Source organism: Hakea prostrata, chromosome 3 (genome assembly GCF_041222555.1).
Source record: "Hakea prostrata isolate BN-2017 chromosome 3, UWA_Hpros_2, whole genome shotgun sequence".
Taxonomy (NCBI): domain Eukaryota; kingdom Viridiplantae; phylum Streptophyta; class Magnoliopsida; order Proteales; family Proteaceae; genus Hakea; species Hakea prostrata.
The window spans coordinates 1,645,319-1,666,555 of NC_142602.1; the positions used below are offsets into that span (position 1 = coordinate 1,645,319).

Genomic DNA, 21,237 nt, shown 5'->3' on the forward strand with positions numbered 1-21,237 from the left:
TTTTCCTTTTGGTAATAATAAAGAACGTAAACTGATTTAGCGAAATTTTCCTTGGCGTTTTACGAGACTTCATTTTCCCTGAAGTCGGGCAGCCAAGGGCGGTCGGACACGTATGGGGAGGGGGTGACCGAGACAGCCGGTTACAATTTGACCGCGGTTGAAATTATAGCATGCTGATTTGGACCCACGGTTAAGGTCACGCAGTGGAGAAGATTACTGTACGATCGTTATGGCAACTGGACCTCCCCAGTACCCATTCAGATGAGTTATCAGTCAGTGTGAGAGAGACAAGCCTCTTTTGCCATTAGAAGCAGCCACAGTGAAGCAGGAAGCGGATGAGGAGAAAGAAATCAAAGAAATGGTCAAATCCAGCGAATTCCCTTGCAGAAATAGGGTTGGCTTTCCGTTTCCAGTCTAGCCTTTCACAAGAGTTTTCTTGCGGTGGAGCTTTGACGGATTTAGGCTCTTAAACATCGCTTTGCTTCGTTGTTGTGGTTCTTTCGAGGGATTAGGGTTTTAGGATTTAGATTTACTTTTTCAAGGAGCTGCACATGAGAGATCTTTGCTGAAATTTCTAAGAGATGTCTTCTTCTGAAGTTTCGATTAAAGGAAATTGCAGTAATGGCCGTGGTGAGACCTTCTCTTCCGGTTCCATCGAGCCTAATAATGCCGGAATCGCAAGGAATGGAGTGTCAGAGCCCTCCCAAGTCTATCCATCGACTGCCGGAAGAGGTGAATCCTCCTGGCGACGCAGAATTTTTTTCGTTTGCGACTTTTCTGAGTGATTCTTGTTTTTGATCGATTGTTTTGTGATTTCGATGTCGTATTAGGTCCGGAGGACGCGCTATACACGGAACTCTGGCATGCTTGTGCTGGACCTCTTGTAACGGTGCCCCGAGAAGGGGAGAGAGTTTTTTACTTTCCTCAAGGGCATATCGAGCAGGTGTGTGAGCGGATTGTCTGAAGATTTTGCCACTACTCCTTACCTCTATACGATTCCAGTTATCCATTGATTTTCCTTTTCTTCAAAATTTCTAGTATTCAATTTTCGAATGGATTCTGCATGCACTTATTATGATTTCTCTATCCTTGAGTTCAAATCTAGGTTGAGGCGTCGACAAATCAGGTCGCCGATCAGCAGATGCCAATTTATAACCTGTCGCATAAGATCCTGTGCCGTGTGATTAACGTTCATTTGAAGGTATTATTGCTTCGTCTTGTCTTCTTTTAGAAGGTTTGGGATTTTCGGAGGATGATCCTCTGCCGCTGCGCATGAGTTGTGGTTTCTGTATTGATGTCAGTTTTTCTTCCTTGTAGGCCGAACCTGACACCGACGAAGTCTTCGCTCAAGTGACTTTGCTTCCTGATGCAAATGTATGCCTCTTATGAGAGTTTCCATTTTTTTTTCTTTCTTGGAGTCATAAAATACAGGTATATGGCACTAAGAATCTTATTATTCGTGGACAGCAAGACGAGAACTCAGTTGAGATGGTGACGTTGCCCCCTCCTCCTCCACGTCCTCATGTACACTCGTTCTGCAAGACCTTGACGGCTTCAGATACTAGCACGCACGGTGGATTTTCAGTGTTGAGACGGCACGCAGATGAATGTCTCCCACCGCTGGTTAGGGCTTCTTCTATTGCATTAAATTGATTGCCTTTATTCTCTCCAGTCTTGATTGATTCTGTGAGTCATTTAACCATTGTACCTTAACAGGACATGTGCCGGCAACCACCAACCCAAGAATTGGTGGCTAAAGATTTGCATGGTGTTGAGTGGCGGTTCCGTCATATATTTCGCGGTAAATAACTCTTGTTTTTCTTCATTTCAAGTAGTACTCCTGTTTTTTGAAATTTTTTTTAAAAGAATTTAATCAAAAGAGATCTGAAGTTCTCTTGAAGGCATCTAGTTGAATATTAATGTAGGCAACACTAACTTCTTGAGGCAATCAACTGGATATTCTTCTCTGTTGCGCCAGTCCCACGTGTTCTTTTGTGTGATGTGTTTCACCTGCCAATGTCATCTTTCATAAAACTAATAGTATAGATTGCATGGAAATAGACAAATAGTCTTCAGCCACTGTTATAATGGATTTCTGTGTTCTTCTGCTGATTATAAATCTTGAAATGCAGGTCAGCCTAGGAGGCATCTGCTTCAAAGTGGTTGGAGCGTCTTCGTCAGCTCCAAAAGGCTTGTTGCTGGGGATGCTTTCATTTTTCTCAGGTTTACCATCGTGATTATTACATGTTTGATTGTTGCAAGTTATTGCTTGTAGCTGATGTAACTATTTCTGGCCTCAGAGGTGAAAACGGAGAACTTCGCGTAGGAGTTCGACGTGCTATGAGACAACAAATTACTGTTCCTTCTTCCGTCATTTCTAGTCACAGCATGCACCTGGGAGTCCTTGCAACAGCATGGCATGCTGTCTCAACAGGAACCATGTTTACGGTTTATTACAAACCCAGGTTTGTCAGTGATTCTCATAATATAGTGCATTTATGTCATGCTTTGAAACACCTCAAGTATTGGGGGTTTTTTAACATGGATAAATTTGTCTTGGTTTTTTTTTAGTATTTCTAGTCTTTGCAGTCACTAAATGAAAACCTGGGGGGTGGGTGGCTTGTCTTTCAGAGTTCAGTTGAATATAACCCACCTATCTGTGCTAAGTGGAATTCAGTGTTTTTGTTTTTAAGTGGCATTCAAAAGCCTAGATCTGCTCTGCTGTGCCTTTGCCCATGTCATGCTTCTTAACATCTCTAGTGTTGCTTCTGGGATGTCTCGCTGTACTGACATGGTAATTTGGTAATTATCTATCTTATAGTGGTGTGTCATTGAAGTAAAATCTGGTTGGGGGTGAAAAATGTTGTAATTATTTGAAGGAACAGAGATCAATTATGTTTTTTAAGTTTAAAATATCTTGAGATTTGCTTCAGCAACCCCTGCTTCTTTTATTCTGGGTCATGTAAAGGTTTCTAACTGCATCCTGTTCAAAATCCAGGACAAGCCCTGCAGGCTTTATCGTTCCATTTGATCAATACATGGAGTCTGTCAAGAACAAATATTCTATAGGGATGAGGTTCAAAATGAGGTTTGAAGGTGAAGAAGCTCCAGAGCAGAGGTATAATTCCCTAACTTTGATTTCTTATGGAATTGGCTCCTATTTAGTTGATCTTGGCTCAAAGGTTGTGGTTTGTTGATGATTCCGGTTGCTCCTGTTGAAGGTTTACTGGCACAATAGTAGGTATTGGTGATGCTGATCCAATCAGGTGGGCTGGATCAAAATGGAGATGCTTGAAGGTAGTTTCGATGGGTTTGGGCTACGTGTTATTCTTTTAAACACTCGCATATTTCTTATCCACCAGTATGGTTAATGCCAACTATTTATGTTTGCCTAGGTCCGATGGGATGAGACCTCATCTATTCCTCGTCCGGATAGAGTTTCTCCTTGGAAAATCGAACCTGCTTTGACCCCTCCTGCTCTGAGTCCCCTTCCTGTTCCTCGGGCAAAAAGACCACGTTCAATCATGGTACCGTCTTCATCTGATTCCTCTGTTCTCACAAGGGAAGGTATAGATCACCCCAAGGCTGTCGGAAATATATTTCAAGAAACTAAAGAAATGTAGAATACATGGAAATTATATTCTGCCAAGTAGTGGTCTGTTGGTGACACGTACTCATTTAACTTTTTGTTGATTTGTCCAGGTTCATCAAGAGTGACGGCGGAGCCTTCATCTGCAAGTGGATTTTCAAGGGTTTTTCAAGGTCGAGAGTTGTCCTTGCAAGGTGCCTTTGTTGAAAATAATGAATCAGACACTGCTCAAAAGCCTGTTGTGTGGTTCCCTTCACAGGGGAAAGAGAAAAGTGACTTGGTTTCTGCTCAGAGAAGTTATGGAACAGAAAACCGGGTGCCTCTGGTGAGGCATGAGCGACCGTTCACAGATCTACTGTCAGCTATGCAAACGCCTAATGACACCCCTCATGGATTCCATCAACCATTTGTTGACCAAAACTTAGATGATTCTAATCCAATGAAGAAACATTTCCAAGATTCAGAAGCGAAATTAGGCATTTCAGGTCCCTGGTCCCTGATGCCATCTAGTCCGCCACAAAACATGTTGGATTCTACTGTCAAGGGTACGACACAATGTGGTGATATTCCTTGTCAGAAACCTGGAAATAATAAGTATGGTGAATTGTGTGGATATTCAGTTTTGCAGAATCGAGGAGAGCAACATCAAGGGAACTGGATGTTGCCTGTTCTTCCACCATCTGAATTTTCCAACTCAGAAAATTCTCACTCAAGGGGGCTAAGACCACAATCTGCATCATTGCAACAACATGGGACTCTGAAATCCAAGGGTGATGGTAACTGCAAGCTCTTTGGTATACCCCTTTTCAGTAATTCTGTGGCATCAGAACCAGCTCCACTGCAGTCAAGTTCAAAGTATGAAACAGAAAGCCATTCCCATCATGTGTTGCATCAACCACTGACTTCTGAATCTGACCAACATTCTGAGCAATCCAAGGGCTCAAAGTCAGCTAATGCATCACTTGTGGATAATGACAAAGAGAAGCCATTTCAAGCTTGCCAGCGTCTTTCTAGAGATGCAGAGAGTAAACAATGTTCAGCAAGAAGTTGCACCAAGGTTTTTTCTTTTCCAGTTGCATTTAACTATTATTATTATTATTATTTTAATTTGGTGCTGCAATATATAATGCTTCTGTACAAATGGAATTTTAATAGCAGATTTAATTTTAGTACAAAAATATTTTTTCTTAAAAAGTTGTAAAAAAAAACTTATAATTTCTACTAGTCTCTCTTTTTTTAAGAAGAATGCTATTTTCTCCCAGGATGAATCTTGTATAGAAATGAACTAAATTCAGAAGGTAGTTGCTCCTCTTTCTTGTCATCCAGATCTGGAGAAATTTATTTTTTGATGATGCCACCAGGGTGGATTTAGTTTGATATTTAGGACTAGTCGAGGATGATAATAATGATTTGCTAATATCTTATGGTCATGTAGATACATATATCTTGATGAACTTTTGACAGAATTTTAGCCTAGGCAGCAATTCTGTCAAGCAATTTGTCTGTCACTAATTTTGTCAAATCAGCTGATTTCAGGTTCAAAAGCAGGGGATTGCTTTTAGGGAGGTCTGTGGACTTGAACAAATTCAACAATTATGATGAGCTGATAGCTGAACTGGATCAGATGTTTGAGTTCAATGGTGAATTAATGGCTTCCAGCAAGAGTTGGGTGATTGTATATACTGATAATGAAGGTGATATGATGCTTGTGGGAGATGATCCCTGGCAGTGAGTATTAAACAACTATAATTGCCATCGTCTTTCCTTCCAAGCTGAAATGGTAGTGCATATAGTTAAATATGTTGGTTTGCCTGAAGTAAATTTTACTTTTTATTCAGGGAATTCTGTACCATGGTAAGGAAGATCATCATTTACACTAGAGAGGAGGTTCAGAAAATGAACCCTGGGAACCTGAATCCAAAGATAGAAGAAAACCCAGTCATACTTCAAGAAAGAACGGATTCAAAAGAAGTGAAATGTCCCCCACCTGCAGCTGAGTTCTGATAATGCTTAGGTGTGATTTGCCTAGTTTTGGTATGCATGTTCCCTTTCATTATTTATATAGTGTAGTTGGGGGGGGGGGGGGGGGGGGGGTGGTGGAAAAAAAACCAGCCATTTCTGGAGGTTCTAATCGGGTCCTAAGATCGCCGAGCAGTTTCTTACTACGGTGCTAACTTTTAATTGTACTTGAATAGGTGTGGAGGTTGCACTGCACTTACGATTTGCCAGTAAGGATATTGGGGGCTCTCTCCTCGAGGATATTGGGGGCTCTCTCCTCTTTGGTGCAAGGTAAATTCTACTCAAGAATATGTCCGCATCATATCCTAGTTTTGATGCATTCTGATTTTTGTCGAAGAATAGGTGATGTTGAGGTGCTTTTATCGTTATATGATGTATAGATAAAATATAACATATATACATATTCTCTACGAGGATTTAGGCGACCTTGCGTCAGTGTACAGTCACTTTCCCTTTTTCCCCCGCCGTATTTCTATTTATCCTTTTGGTTCAATTGAATGCATCTTTTCCGACAAATGTTTTGATATGCCCTAATTTTACTACAGTAGAATATCTCAATCTGGGGGCTCTTAACTGCAACTACGAATGGGTGGGTTAGTTCAAATTTCAACTCAACGTCCTAGCCTGGCAATTCCTTCCCATTTCAGCGTTTTATCCTGTTTAGAGTTCCGAATTATTCTTACAGGATCTGTTGTTATCGCTTCTTATAGGATTTGCTACAAAAGAAAAACTCTTGTAAGATTAACGCCGTGTCCAAAGCAAGAGTAACCAACTGTGGACACACACCAAGAGGCATGTTAGCATGTGAATCTGAATGCGCTAGGATAGTTATTAACCTACCAGGGAATGAGGGGTTTCTTTGGAACCGATTCGACTAACTCTGATGAGGAGCCTAAGAACATAAAAATCTGCTTTCATAGAAAATTTGAAAGAAAAGGTTTGACATGAATATTTACATTGGTATCAAAAAGAAGCTTTGACCCTGCTGACGATTGGTTTTTGTGCCTCGGGGGGAACGGGTTTTTTTTAAAATTTGGGTCCCTTGCGATTTTTCATTCAAATAAATCCTTCATAATTGAAAAATAAGTTAAGAATATTTAAATGGAAGACTAGGAAAGTTTCGGTTTTTTTTATAGTCATAATCAAGCGTTGAGCAGAATCTATGGTATCAAGGCGCGTTCAAATATTATATAGGTCAGATTCTTTTAAGAAATATCGTCTTGTAAAATTATTGTATCACTCTAACTAATATATTTTAGTGTAATAGGAATAGAAAGACATCTCGGTTTGGTAAAATACAGATTGCATATCGCAAACGAGTTTAGCTAGCTAGGAACCGAACGTATCCCTTGATCAAGTGCACAAAAATGGACGCGGCATCATACGGAACCACAAAAAGGGAAAAGTATGCTAAAGCAAAACAAACATGCTAAACGGGAACCAGGTAGGACGCGGGGAGTGAGTAGTGACAGGCATTCCACCGCTGCGCCAATGCAGCCTATGGAAGCGGATGCAAGCCTTTTCAAAGATGCAATTAAAAATAGATTACTACAACCTCAGGAAACTATAGCCGAAAGCAAAGACAAGCTAGTTATATCTGCAATGACTGATCAAACAGAAATTAAGAATGACAAAAGATTATTAATGCGACAACGGCCCAGCGGAACCATTGGTGGATCTACTTCCTGAATCTCGTTCAGAGAGAATACTTCCCTCAAAAAATGTCTGGTGCAGAGCCCTCACACACTGTTCTGCTTCACTGTCATTTACTATTAATGAAATGTTTACCTGGCCAGCAAATTAGATAGAAATAATGTGTTATATGCACATAAGGTACTGCCTGTTCACACGTGTACAGGAGAGAATCCATACCTTTGATGCCCCTTGAGAGATCATCTGGACATTGACTCCGTTGGTTCTGAGAACATGAAATGCCTGACAAAATATGCATTTTGTGAAAAGAGATACCCAGAGGTTAACAATAAAAACTTCCTGCAGTTGGTCTAATTTCCCATGGATACGGGAAAATTCAAAATACGTAGAGCAATGAAACTGAGAGAAAACTTGGTTTAGCTGCTGCTGCTGATATGAAGCATGCAAGCACTTTCAAAATAGGTAACTTTCATAGAAGACAACAAAACAAAGTCTTGAGTGAACTAAAAAATTTATAGATATCCCTAAAAGTAGGTGCAAACCTTCTCTAATATCAGTGATGACCGTTGGACATTCCCAATGAGAGAGATGATTGATCTGTGCTGAAGGAGATGCACGACCGCAATTTTTTCCAGCTCTTCCACAACATGGTCAAGCTCCTGCCCAAATATGATATAATCCAATAAACTTCCTCACAGAACCAAGTATTTCAGTATATACAAGCCACTGGGCTCCAATCTCCATAACAAACCAGAATCCACATGAATCCCATCATCTTACTTTATCAACAGCCAAAACAATTCATCTAAGCTGCCACAGCATCGTGTGTCAGAGACAAGCAGTCTAGCCCATAAAGATTACACCAATGCAAGGAGAAAAGTTAAGCCAGGTTTTACATTATTCAGTTGAATCCCAGGTTTTACATTATAAACTGTACAGATGTATACTTTCTCAAATATAACCTATTCTACACAACTTTATTTTAGTAACTACATGGAATGACTACATATAAAATTAGAAACCATTTAAATTATCAGATGTTATTCTTGCCTGATGACAAACTTTCCAACGATTGATGAATAAAAAAAAGACAATTACCCTCTCTGCAGTCTTACGTTAAAGAAATTATAGAAACTTTGATTGGAAGCATGCATTTTCTACAAAAAAGTTTTCATCATTTCAAAAACATGGTCATGCTTCCATCAGAACTATTAATCCCAACCAAAACGTGAAGACTCAAGTTAGCGGGCACTTGACACTTTCCGACCTTTGTCAAAACTGGAAGTTTTCTTGAAACTCTGTCATTTCAACTGAAATTTCAAACCGTATTCAAATGTTGCACTAGAAGCCATACATCCTCTCCCATCTATAATTTTCAGCTAATATGCATCTAGTGACAGCAAAGCACCCCTTCCTTCCCTTTGCTTATTTAAATTTAGAGAAGATAATGTCAGCAGAAATTAGAAGGTACCCTTCCCAAATGGGTAGGGCATGGATTGGCAACATTAACCCTGACTTCCCATATTGGCAATTTTTAGCATCGTTAGTCAAAACATTTAGAAGGAATCCAAGAAGGCAGAAAGTGAAGCCATTTACTAATGTAAATATAAAACCAATAAAAATCATATCACAAGATACTGAGGTTCATATGCTTGCCTGCTGAATAAGTTCTCTGCTCCAAAACTTTGATGGATCCAAAGTCAAAGAAATACTAACTTCACTCGTAGCAACAACATCAACAGATATGCCCAAATCTTCAAAGATAGAGAAGACCTGGATGTAAAGGAGCCGGGCAAATTGCATTAGACAATAAAAATTTAAACAAGCAAACGAGGCATCATGAAGGGGAGAAATAAATTAACCCAGTTTTTTCACCTTTGCAAGAAACCCAAATTGGCCAAGCATGCGTGTGCTAACTATATCCAGCATAGTGACATTCCGCTTCAACACTATGCTAGTAAGTACAGCCTGGATATAAGAAACAAATGATATAATGCCAGTTCATATCACATTTACTACCGTGATTTACTAGCTAGCAAAAAAATCTGCATTGACAAACCTCACTCATATCCCTTGATTTGGTGATAAGAGTTCCTGGAGCTTGAGGGTTGTAAGAATTCTTGACCCTAACTGGGATATCACCCTCCCTAGCTGGTCTCATGGACTGAGGATGCAATACCTGAAAAACCCATAAAGTTTTGAAATGATTTATTTTTCACTAAAAGACCAATCCCCTATAAAAAAACAAAATACTTCAAACGGTCATATAAATAGGAGTACACCTTTATTCGAAAATTATGCGCTTTGCCGAGCAATGTTCCCAAAATTTAGTCATTCATACTGGATCAGATATTATGATTCAAATTGAACTATAAGAACTACAATCGGCGAATGATTATCTAGAAAAATCAATCCAACCTCCCCCCCCCGCCCCAACCAAGGAGGGAAAGAAAAAAGAAAAAGCAATTGACGCATGCAGTTCTACAAGCAACCATACCCCTTTGGCAGTTCTCCTTTTTACAACAGTGCAGCAAGAAGCAATAAAATCTGTCAATTCAAGCATACCTGAGCCCCAAAATATGCAAGTTCAGCTGCCTCATCAAAAGTCAAATATGGTACAGGCTTCGCATGTGGATAAATATTGGGATCACAAGTCAAAACACCATCAACATCCTTCCAGACCTGTTAGGCATTGACAGCACTAGCTTTATTGAAACATTGCCATAAAAGATATGATTAAGCAAGGCTTAAAGAATACATAAAAGCTTCTCATTATCTTTCAACCAGATTTCCTAGGTATTGAAAATGCATAGCTTTATTGAAACATCACCATAAAAGATGAATAAATAAAGGGTGAACCCAGTGCCAGCATACAAGTAGAACACAAGCTGTTTTGATGCTTTAGTAAGAAAATCAGAACTGGACCTGAATTTCACGCAAGCCCAATGCTTTACCAATGGTTGTGGCAGTCAAATCACTTCCTCCCCTACCTAAGGTAGTCACCGCACAAGTTTTCCATCCCTGAAATCAGAAAATTAACATGTCTATCATTATCAAATGAAAAGCTAATTGGTTTCAGCTTCTTATAGGTAAGAATGTAAATGATTTCAACACTGTAAGAATACAAAGCATTGTCCCACAACTACCTTCCCCAGGAAGCCAGTAACAACAGGAATAGCAGGATCACTGATCAAATCATGATGTAACCTCTTTGCAACAGCTGGAAAAGTTGCCTCCAAGATATCCGCATTTGTAAAGTCGTCTGTTGTTATAAAACCGATATCAAATGCATCGTACTGTAAAATATTGTGCAACAGTAAAATTAGCTATCATCGCAATTGGCGACATCCCACACAAGAGAACAACCCAGCACTTAATTTATTGGAAAGACAGGTGGTTGGGGGGGGGGGGGGGGAATAAAATTAAAGAAGTATGGCCAATAATGCACAGTATAGCTGAAAAGCACATTAGTCTACCCAAGTATGTCAAATGATGCACCACTCTGCTGTAAAGGAAATAACAGAACTGTAATAACAAATATAACTGACTCATCTAGAGGAGAAATGTAGTTCAATAATCCATCACCAGGATGAGCCAATCTTGAAGCCTTGTCATGCAAATTCATGGTGGAGTTAATGACTGCAGATATTTTTCTTTATTCTTTCACAATCTCCTATCCGTTTTAGCATTTAAAGCACTAAAACTGGCATGATGTCCTCGATACTCTTCTTATAATTCACCATCACCACAGTTTACCAAGTAATACCCAAAACTTGTGATGTAACCCAAGGATCACTCTTCCAGGATACTCCTTAATTAGAACCAGCACAAATTAGGGCTTAATAATAAGGTTGTGTTCGTTTATGGGATGGTTTGGTAATGCTTAGGTGGATTATGGAATCTCTAGATAATATAGGATCTGCTAAGGATTCCTAAGAAGTCTGCCATTGGGTATGAGAGGGTTTAGGGATGACCTCGGGATACCAAAATCGCCCAAGAGTTGAAAGAAATAGTACGGAAAGGCTGTTGAAAGAAATATCTCTAATGGAGGGGAAAAAATTTGGGAGTTCCTGGGAATCTTGGAAAGTTTGGATAAAAATTGGCTTGACAAAGCTAAAAGGGTTGATGTGGGGAAAAGTTTGGGAAGAATTCTTAGGCAATCTTTCTTGATCTTTTTATTTTTTATTTTTAATCTCTTCTTTCTTTCTTTCTTTCTTTCTTTTTTTTTTTGGATGAATAAATAAATATATAAAAGACAAGGAAGCAAGAATACAAGGTCTTTAAGATGAAGACCGAAAAGTTGAGTTAAGACCCCAAGAATCGACAATAAGCCAGTTCCTTGGTATATCATCAACAGGGGGTAGGGGATGACTAACAATCTAGAAGAAACATCAAAATACATGGCATTCCAAATCTTATCTATAGAGCGAGATTTGGAAGTCCATCTTCTAAGATTGCGCTCCCACCAAAGGTGATGGACAGAGGAACAGTACACTAGCTTACCAATCTGGTCGCAAATGGAAGTGCCTACAAAGTTTCTCAAAATCCAAGGCCAATCGCGGGTAAACCCAAATGAGCGCCTTGAGCGGGCCAAATGGAAGCTAGGGCTTTTCCCCATATCAATCTAGAGAAAGGGCATGAAAAAAAAGAGGTGATCCAGGTCTTCCAAACCGTTCCAAAAAATGATGCAACTGGGGCTAACTAGCATATGGCGGCCAATAAGGAAGGATTGGGTGGGGAGAGCAAGGTTAAGGGCTCTCCAAAGGGTTAGGGAGTGACGGGGGATGAAACTTTTGAACCAGACCAAAGGGGCCTGGGGAGCTTGGGATTGTGGGCACAGAGAAGGTTCTAGGCTGAGGATATGGAGAAGGCTTTAGTGGGGGAAGGCAACCAAATAGTAAGGTCACAGGGGAATCAGTGATAAGTCGAAGAGACTCCCAAACCTGTGTGAGAATGGGGAGGGGGGCTGGGGACCAAGTGTCATTCAAGATGAAAGTAGACAGTGGAGTGGGTTCACAACTTCAGAGATTCTATAGCAAATGAAGAAGATAATCTTTTGGTAGACAAGAAAAATTATGTTCCCTGAACCTGACAATGCGACTTCGATTGTCTTCTCCGGCATTCCTCCCTTGATCAAATGAACTCCCAACCCGCTGCCGCCTCCATGCCCTCCTCCCCCATCTCACCCCAACTCCCCACTGCCTCCCCTTCTCCCCCCCCCCCGAAGCTTGGAATTCTCTTTTCACAAATCAAAATCCATCTTCTGAAAACCTTAGTCTCTCTTTTGCTCCCCCTGTCTCAAACAACCTAGCTCACCCCTCTACTCACTACCCCATCTCATCCATTGCACTTAGTATTAATCGTTGGAAGTCAGCCATTACTGGCCAATTCATTGGTCCTGCTCCCCCCTTAAATATCATCAAAACCTCTCTTGCCAAGCAATGGAAAGCCTTGGGTCTTATGGAAACTTACCTGCTAGAAGCCGGAATCTTCCTCTTCAACGTCTCCTCACCGGACTGTCTTTCCCATGCTCTGGAAGGATCTCCTTGGTCTGTTGGAAGTCACAAATCTTCATTAAGCCTTGGTCTCCCTCCTCTCATATCCGCAAGGTCTACTTCAACTCTATTCCCCAGTGGATCCTCTTGAATTTTGGAATAGTGATTGCCTCAGTTGTATTGGGTCTGCCATTGGTAAGCCTCAACAAAGCGAACAAGACACTCAAGATGGAAAGACTCTCGTATGCTCGCATTTGTTTGGATTTCTCTGCTTCTACCCCAGACTTTGCGACGAACAGTTATAGTACACCCCTCATCATTTGGCCACAAAGATACCTCTTGCTCAGCTCCTGCTATTGTGTGTGCATTTCCCGCCTCAAAGCCCCTACTACCCCTTTTTCGCCGACGTTTGTCTCTATAAATGCATTTTATCGACGACTTTCCTCGACGTCATCGGACTTGTGAGAGCTGCACTATTTTTCCCCTTCAATGTCATAGTGAGAACCGTGAGATGCGAATTCTGTCCTAGCGTTGGTTTTATTCCTCTTCGATGCTGCGCGCTTTGATGTTCCATCATATGTTCCTTTCGTGCCGACCTTAACCATCATACTCTCTATTTGTCCTCGTTGAAGGAGCAAAGGAAGAAAGGCAAAGCAATACACAACACAAATTAACCCTACCTGTTCTTGGTTCTCTTCTTCATCTTCTCTTGTAACACCTCACCGTACCCGAAGACGAGTTTGCACGCGAGAGAGAGGGGTGGGGGGTGAAGACGTGCAATGCAAGTCATCTGTTGTGAGTTGTGATGTGTAGATAGTATTTTGTCTTCTTCCTACCGCTTGTCAATCAAGTGAGGGAGGACGGTGATGGGTCATCAACTATTTAATTAGAAGTGAAATTTGAATAATTTTAATGGAAGAGAGAGATGAACAAGAGAAGGAGCAAGAGTATTTTAATTATTCATTGAGGATTTGAGGTACGATTTGGAAAAGAAGTCGAGCGACATGTCGGACATGTCGCCCCCCCCACAGTTATGGTCGAACTTTGCCTCGCAATCCCCCCCAAAAAAAAATCGTTGATTTGTTGGAAAAACTTATTGTCCTGAAGAACTCTAAGCCTGATCTATCACCAGAAGAATATGGCCCGAAATCTACTTTGGCCTATACTTAGCGGAGAAATAGAAGAAAAGGTTCAAAGCTACCGCCGACGACATGTGAAGCCAGCTGAACACTCCCGATGCAACTACTCTCCTCTGCGATTCTACCTGCAGAGATCTGCAGCCTGCAAACAAAAAAGTCTTTTCTGCACCCGTCAAAAAGGCGATATGTCCTGCCACTCCTGCTACTGACATCGAAGACCTTGCTCTTACGCAAACCACAACTACTGCTTCAAAAGTTCTATCGCCTGCAAGGCTAGTTACAAGTAAAGCAATCAATATCCTTACTATTCTCGGAACCCCAAAACCGAAGAAAACCCTTGCGATGGCCTCTGTTTCCCTGCAACCTTCACCTGTTACCCACTCTTGTCCCACGACAAACCTCACCCCCGCGCTAAACCCTCTTTTATCCCTTCACCTTTAACCGAAATCCCATCTTTGCCCTAACCTCTTTTAACACATTTATCCTCTAAACTTGACCCCATTAACTTACCCCGCGGCCCAAGCCCAATACTCTTATTTCATATGCCTGAAACCTTAATAAAATCTCCCCTTCTAAGCCCAACACTAATGGGCTTAACACTGGCACCAACTTGGAGCCCCCCAACAACGCCTCTTTGTGGGCCCTCATTTCCTAGAAACATACCAAACCCCTTAAACACCTCGTCTCCTACCCAACCCTCTGCCCCCAAGACTTGGCCCATCGCCCCTTATCCCCTCTCTCCTTCAATCAACCATCTCCCTACCCGAGAGCTAGATCAACCTTTTTACCCTGAGAGCTCCCCTCTCAACCATGTTCCAAGCTCCCCATCCTCCAACTCCTCTATTAAGCCAAACATTTTTTTAAACTCCATTGCTGCCTGGCTCCCCTGTGTGAGACTCCCCTCATCACTCCCTTTTCCTCAAGTGTCTCTTCCCCTTTCCCTTACCCCATCTGTCTCAAATGTGTGAGTTCTTTATTTGAAATATTAGAGGCCTCAATTCCCTTGTCAATCAAGCTGAGGTTAGGAATAGCATCAATTCTTTTAATGTCCCCCTTTGTGCCCTTCTTGAAACCCATATGCAATTGGAGAATTCCCATCGGATTGTCTAGTCTAATATCCCCTCTTGGTCTTTCCTCTCTATCTCCTCTTTCATCAATGGTCGTATATGGATTCTTTAGGATCCCTCGAGAATTCAAATTTCTCTCCTTAGATCCTCCCCCCAGCTCATTCATCTCAATATTCTCCCTAATCTTTCTCCCCCAACCTCCTTTCCATATATACGGTTTCAACCGTGCTGCTGATCGGATTCACCTTTGGGAGGATATCCACTCCATCTCTTCCCTCTCCCCTAACCTCCCTTGGGGTTTTGGTGGGGATTTCAATATCATCCGATATTCCCACGAGCGCGCTAGAGGCTTCTCTACGGAACCTATCGTTTTTAGAGACTTCAATGCTTGCATTAATGATTCGGGTATCACCGACCTTCGTTGGTCCGACCACCTCCTCACTTGGCATAATTGTCATTTGGGTCCGGACAGGATAGCCTCCATCTTTGATTTTTGCCCTATTTCCCTCTGTAACCATCTCTACAAATTTATATCTAAAATCCTAGCAAATAAGCTTAAAAAGGATTTACCTTCTCTTTTGAGTGAAAATCAATCTGCTTCTATCTTGGATCGTAGTATCACAAATAACATCCTTCTTTGTGTGGAAATTGTCCGTGGCTTTGATATATTCACTCATTCCCCGGCTGCACTCCTTAAGGTTGACCTCCACAAAGTCTTTGACTCTATTCATCAGTGACATTCTCTCCTCCACAAGCTTCCCTTCCCCCTTCATCCGCTAGATGGATAACTGTATCTCCACCCCTCATTTCTCCATCTTAACCAATGGCTGCTCGACGGGATTCTTCCATTCCTAGTTGGGCATCCGTCAAGGTTGCCCCCTCTCCTCCACCTATCTTTTCTCTTTACCCTAAAGGTCCTCTCCTGTATCCTCCAACCCATAACTGATCAACTTCTCCATCTCCCCCATCCCCAAATGCAAATCCCTAAATCTCACCCACCTCGCCTTTGCAGATGATCTCATGAGCTTCTCTAAAGCGAACCACTTCTCCTTATCCTTCATTCTCTCGGCCCTCTCACTTTTCGAATCCCTCTCTGGTCTCCATGTTAATCTCGACAAACCCACTCTCTTTCTCTCCGGTGTCCCTAATTAGATTCATGCTTCCCTTCTTTAGCTTTCGGGATTTAAGCACGGCTCCTTTCTCGTGGTCTACCTTGGTCTTCCTCTCAATCCTTGTAGGCTCACTCGCCACCGCTGCCTTCCTATGTTCGATCATATCCGCAAGAAGCTTCAGCTCTAAAAAGGCAAGATTCTATCTTTTGCTGGTAGGGTGGTCCTCATTTGTTCAGTGCTCCAATCTTCCTACCTCTACTGGTGTAGAATATTCTCCATCCCCAAATCGACAATCTAGGCTACAGAGTCTTTGTTTTGTGCCTTTCTGTGGAAAGGGTAGGAATCCTCTCGATTCATCCATCCAGTTTGTTGGTCGTCCCTTTGCCATCCTACCTCTGAGGCCTGGGTATTCGCTGGATCTCTGATATTAACATGGCTCGTCTTCTCAAGCTCATATGGAAAATTGCCTTAAAGCATGACTCCATTTGGGTTAAGTGGGTTTATTCTTGCCTCCTCCAAGCTGATTCCTTCTGGCTCTCTGCTTCAATGTCGTCCAACCCTTCATAAGTTTGGAGGAAAATCCTCTTGCTGCACCCCATGCCATCTCTGCTATTTCCACCTCCATTGCTTCCGGCTCTTCCACATCCTTTTGGCTTGACCCGTGGCATGCGATGGGAATTCTCTTCAATCATTTTGGTCCCCGCACTGTCTATGACACTTGTATCCCCAAATCCACTCCCCTGTCTACTTTCTTTTATTTTCTTTCTTCTCTCTTTTCTTCCTTTTCTTTTTGCTTTTAGATCTGCTGTAGGTTTCAAGAAAGGAAAAAGAAACAAAAAGGAGGGGTGGAAGGGCTGCTGCAAGAAGAGAAAACAAGGGGAGTGTAGGGGATGCTGCAGTAAGGCTAAGGGAAGGTATTTCTTGCTGCCACAAGGTGGGAAAGGGGACCGGGGAGGGATCTTGGTAGGCTGTCGTGGGAGAAAGAAGAGTGGGGGTGGGTTTGATGAAGTTGCAGGGTAGGGGAGTGGCTGTAGTTGCCTTGTGTAATTGGGTTCCATTATGGAGCTGATGTAGTTGAAGCAGGTTGTTGGAACTTGAAGATTGATGGCTGAAATTGAAGAAGAATCTCTTTCAAAATCCGCCGTGGGCTCCCAAGAAGACCACAACCTAGTTTGCCTCCAAACGGTAAATATTATTCACCATTCAAACTCTATGTTACAATGAGGTAGGGTGGGCTATATATAGCTTCACGTTGGAGGGAAAACGCTTGGACTCCAATAGGGAAAACCTAACTTGACTCAGCTAGGGAATCCTTTATAAACTAGGATCCCCCTTAGAAATAATAACTACAAAAAAGAAGAAAGGAATTTTAAAGAAAGATAACTTGCACTATTAAAGCTAATTATCCAAAGGAATCTTGCTTTAAAATGGATCCTGATTGGGACTCCCACACTAAATAGGACTCTATCATAACTGACAAAATACTAGTCAAAATTCAAAAATAAAATAAATAACAATAGATCCATAACCCTTGAATCAAACGGGTTCCAACCAGACCCCTTTTGAGCCCCAAAAGGGCTGGAAAATGACCAAAATACCCCTGGGGTGTTCGGACAACTTTGGATTAGGCCTTTTGGGTCCATATTCCAGGCCCAATTATAGGGGGCTCAACCCCACTTACCAACTTGCCCCTTCCTTAACCTTATTCAGCACCTTCAAGCCCATTGTAGACCAAGCTAACTCAACCAGAACCTTCTCATAAGTCTAATCCCTAACTCGGTATGCTCATCATCCTTTAATAACCAAACCTAGCCCAAAACCCTAATCCCTGTTCTAGGTGTCCCTATTTTCTTATATCGTCTCCTATCATTACTTTCCAAGCAATGGTTTGTTGATTCATTGCCTTCTCTAGACATCTACCACTTTGGTGACTCTACTCCTGGGTTATAGATGTCTTGGTGTCTCCCTCAAGGGCCAAATGATGAGACAAGAACTCCTTGAAAGTTAGGGAGGTCCTCCAAAAACTTTTACACCGGTGCTAGCTGATTCTGAGGCTGGAATTTTACCCAAAAGATGTTTCTTTCATTCCTTTTCGATTGTGAACTCCACAACTACTAAAAAACCTCAATTTTTTTCGGTTGAGTCATTCACTTGGTACTGTCAAGACTAACAGATCAACTATGGGGAATAATATTTAACATTTGCATGAATTTGAAGAACCATTTGAGCAAATTTTCTACCTACATGGCAACCATCATGGACTTTGAGATTGTGCTAATCCTAGTCGCATTCAGTACACTGTTGGTTTTACTGGTTCGAGAAAGACTGCTGCATTACGGTATCTTTCATAAATTTTAATGGATAAACTGAAAAAAGATTCATGACCACAACAGTAACATACTTAAAAATAAATGCATTCAATTCCCTAGACAGAGAAACTACCAACTTTCATCCAATTGCATCTATCTTAAAACAAGTAATCAAGAAAGGACATACTTGGCAGGCTTTAGCACCGATTTTATTCAAGTATGCAGCAAATATCCTAGTCGACATGCATTCTCCAAATGACACTAGATAGTCCATTGTACGGGGAGTCATCTCCTTCATCATTGCAATTCCCTTCAGAAGTTGCTCCATTTCTTCAAGGTGACCTGCAAAAATTTAGTATCGCATGGGGAAAAAGGAAAGAGAAAAGTAAGAAACAATTATACTCGGTTTATGGCTAAAAATGCACAGAAGTGAAGGACCCAAGGGAAAATAAAGGGCTAATTTAAAGGACTCCAATCCAAATACTAAAAAATTTTATTTACTGAATATCAAGCATTGGTTCTTGTCCAAGGTGGGTTTCATTGATTATGGACTACAACGCCCTAACTTGAGAAAGGTCCACAAACCATATTGCAATCTTTTATTCTTATAGGCAAGCATTCTACGAGGGGACGGAGGGATGATGAAACCAGGAATTTAATCCAAAACCTCAGGGTAGGGTTAGCTATATATGAAGGCACTCACCAGAAATAACAGATCTATGCACTCCAAGCTCCTTAACCGTCCTGAAAAGGGCAAAAACACCGAGACCAAATGTGAAAAATAGTTCCTTAAATTTTATTTTTTTTACATGGGTGGGGTGGGGTATTAAGCCTTACAGATCAGAACAAAGAGATTTTAGTACCTAAGATGAAGTTCTTTTATAAAACTCAACTCATCAATTTGAGAGACATTAGAAACGCCACAACTAACAGCCTTTTCACCGGCCTAAAACCAAACCATTTGATTTATCATGAACCACCTCCAAGAAACAAAATAAGCAGCAGCAGCTACAAAAAAGAGAGACTTCGGTACCAGTAGAAGATGGTTAGTTGTCTTTCCCATAGCAGAAAGCACGATGACAGGCAATTCTTTGGGAAAGCTGAGAATGAGCTCAGCAACCTCCTTCATTCTCTCAGCGGAAGCCACCGAAGAACCACCAAATTTCATGACACAAGTAAACTGCCCAACATTTCCATCAGAACTGTGTTTCGCAGCGTACTCCTTGTCAATAGCAGCGGCTAGACCTGAGTCGCAACTGATTTTCAAAGCATTCCTTCTACAAGCACTTTCAAACATACGACATGAAAATCCCAAAGTCGAGGCCACGGAAGCCGCAGATCTAAGACAAAATGATGAGCGAGACAAAAAGTGCGAGGAGTTTCTTTCTCGAGTGCCATAGGGAATCCTGACAGCAGCGGAATGCAAAGATGCGGCCATGTTCGACGACTCCGAAGTCCAAAACAACGGTGAATAAAGTCACAATTAACAGAGAACAGCAGATCTGGTTAATTCGACAAATTGAGGAAACCCTATCTAGGGTTTATCAGCCGCACGCCAGCGAGAAACAAAACACAAAGCCGGCGGGACGCTTCTATGACAGGAAACTACAAAGATCTCTTCCGGTTAGATCAGATTCTCCGGTGATAGTTTACTCAACCTGTACATTCCATTCCACTACGGATTTCAAACTCCCCGCAAGTGATAGATGTATACAAGAAGAAAAAGATAAAGAAGATACGAAGCTTAAATGCAATAAAAATGGAGAAAAAAACAGAATAGAAAGAACAGATGTCTCCAAATAAGGAAATTCGTGAAAAAAAACTTAGCAGACGCGAGACGAATTTCAGAAAATGAAAAGAAAGATGGCGTACTTGGTCATCGAAACGAGCACTTGAGGACAGCAAAATGGTGAATTCCGAAGAATAAACAGCTACCGAAGTAACTGGAATTAAAAGTGCCGAAAATCTCGTCAAGAAACCAAATCTCCCGTTTCGTTCACTTTCGGAGCTCTGCCTTTCGTTTGAGCGTTAAGTACCAATAATGAGAGCTCTGAAGTAATGCAAGAACGGGAGGCGCGGAGGCGCAACAGAGAGAAATATGAAAATGGGTTAAGCACTAAGCTATATATGCACTTGGGGTTCGGACTTCAGATGCAGGGAATGCAAAGCGGTACGTAATCTTTCTTTGTCCGCTTTCTTTTTTTGTGTTGAGTTTTGGCGGCTTTTCAATCAGCGTGGCAGCGCGCACAGGCGTCGGATCAATTTTGGAATGGACGGTGAGATTTTCTAACTTGTATTTCTAACTTTTATACTAATTATGTAAAAAACTCCCTGAGGATGCAAAGTTGGCCGAATGAATCATTAAAAAAAAAAAAAAGTTGACTAAAATGGTAATAACCAATCTTCGTGGTGAAGTGGTTAGGGTTCACGGGATATTAGTCCTTCAGTCTGATTTCCTAGAGGTGATTTCTTGACAAGGTGTTACTAGGTTACTGGTCAGTTATCTTTTGAAAATATATAAATTCGAACCAAATAATGTGAACTAATTCAAGTTGTAAGAGAAAAGTTAACTAAGCAGTGAATTACGAAAATATAAAGATAACTTGAGTATTTAAAAGTATATAAAAAAAAAAATTGCACTAGCACCCAAATCAGAGCCTTAAAAGTATTGACACCCCACTTTATGTTTTGTACTATAAAAAAGTACAAAGACCCCAAAATTGAATTTTCATTTGATATATTTATTTAATTTATCACTGAAAACCTTTTCAAACACTTGTTTATTATGGGGATATTTTAAAAATGCACAGTAATTTAATTGTTTTTAATGATAAATTTGATAAATATATGTAAT

General features: G+C 41.2%; 2 protein-coding genes across 2 annotated transcripts; one reads left to right on the forward strand and one right to left on the reverse strand.

The window, feature by feature from the left end:
* The first annotated feature begins 240 nt into the window (after positions 1–240).
* Positions 241–6,517, forward strand: LOC149019877 (auxin response factor 2B-like). The gene is given in 16 exon segments (XM_089147880.1): positions 241–732; positions 831–943; positions 1,106–1,201; positions 1,318–1,374; positions 1,468–1,623; positions 1,717–1,801; positions 2,133–2,223; positions 2,301–2,465; positions 2,999–3,118; positions 3,222–3,297; positions 3,396–3,567; positions 3,703–4,646; positions 5,126–5,146; positions 5,148–5,317; positions 5,428–5,623; positions 5,785–6,517. Coding segments are annotated over 15 exon segments (2,583 nt in total). The 5' UTR covers positions 241–581; the 3' UTR covers positions 5,594–5,623; positions 5,785–6,517.
* Positions 6,518–6,652: 135 nt separating this feature from the next.
* LOC149019878 (aspartokinase 2, chloroplastic-like) lies at positions 6,653–20,558 on the reverse strand. Its single transcript, XM_089147882.1, has 14 exons — positions 20,256–20,558; positions 19,417–20,041; positions 19,247–19,329; positions 19,087–19,127; positions 18,571–18,725; positions 10,408–10,557; positions 10,187–10,282; positions 9,827–9,943; positions 9,321–9,440; positions 9,137–9,229; positions 8,918–9,034; positions 7,804–7,920; positions 7,481–7,543; positions 6,653–7,396 (listed from the first exon to the last, which is right to left on the reverse strand). Exons 2-14 carry the CDS (start codon positions 19,819–19,821, stop codon positions 7,250–7,252), a joined length of 1,704 nt encoding a protein of 567 aa, XP_089004008.1. The 5' UTR covers positions 19,822–20,041; positions 20,256–20,558; the 3' UTR covers positions 6,653–7,249.
* Positions 20,559–21,237: the final 679 nt, after the last annotated feature.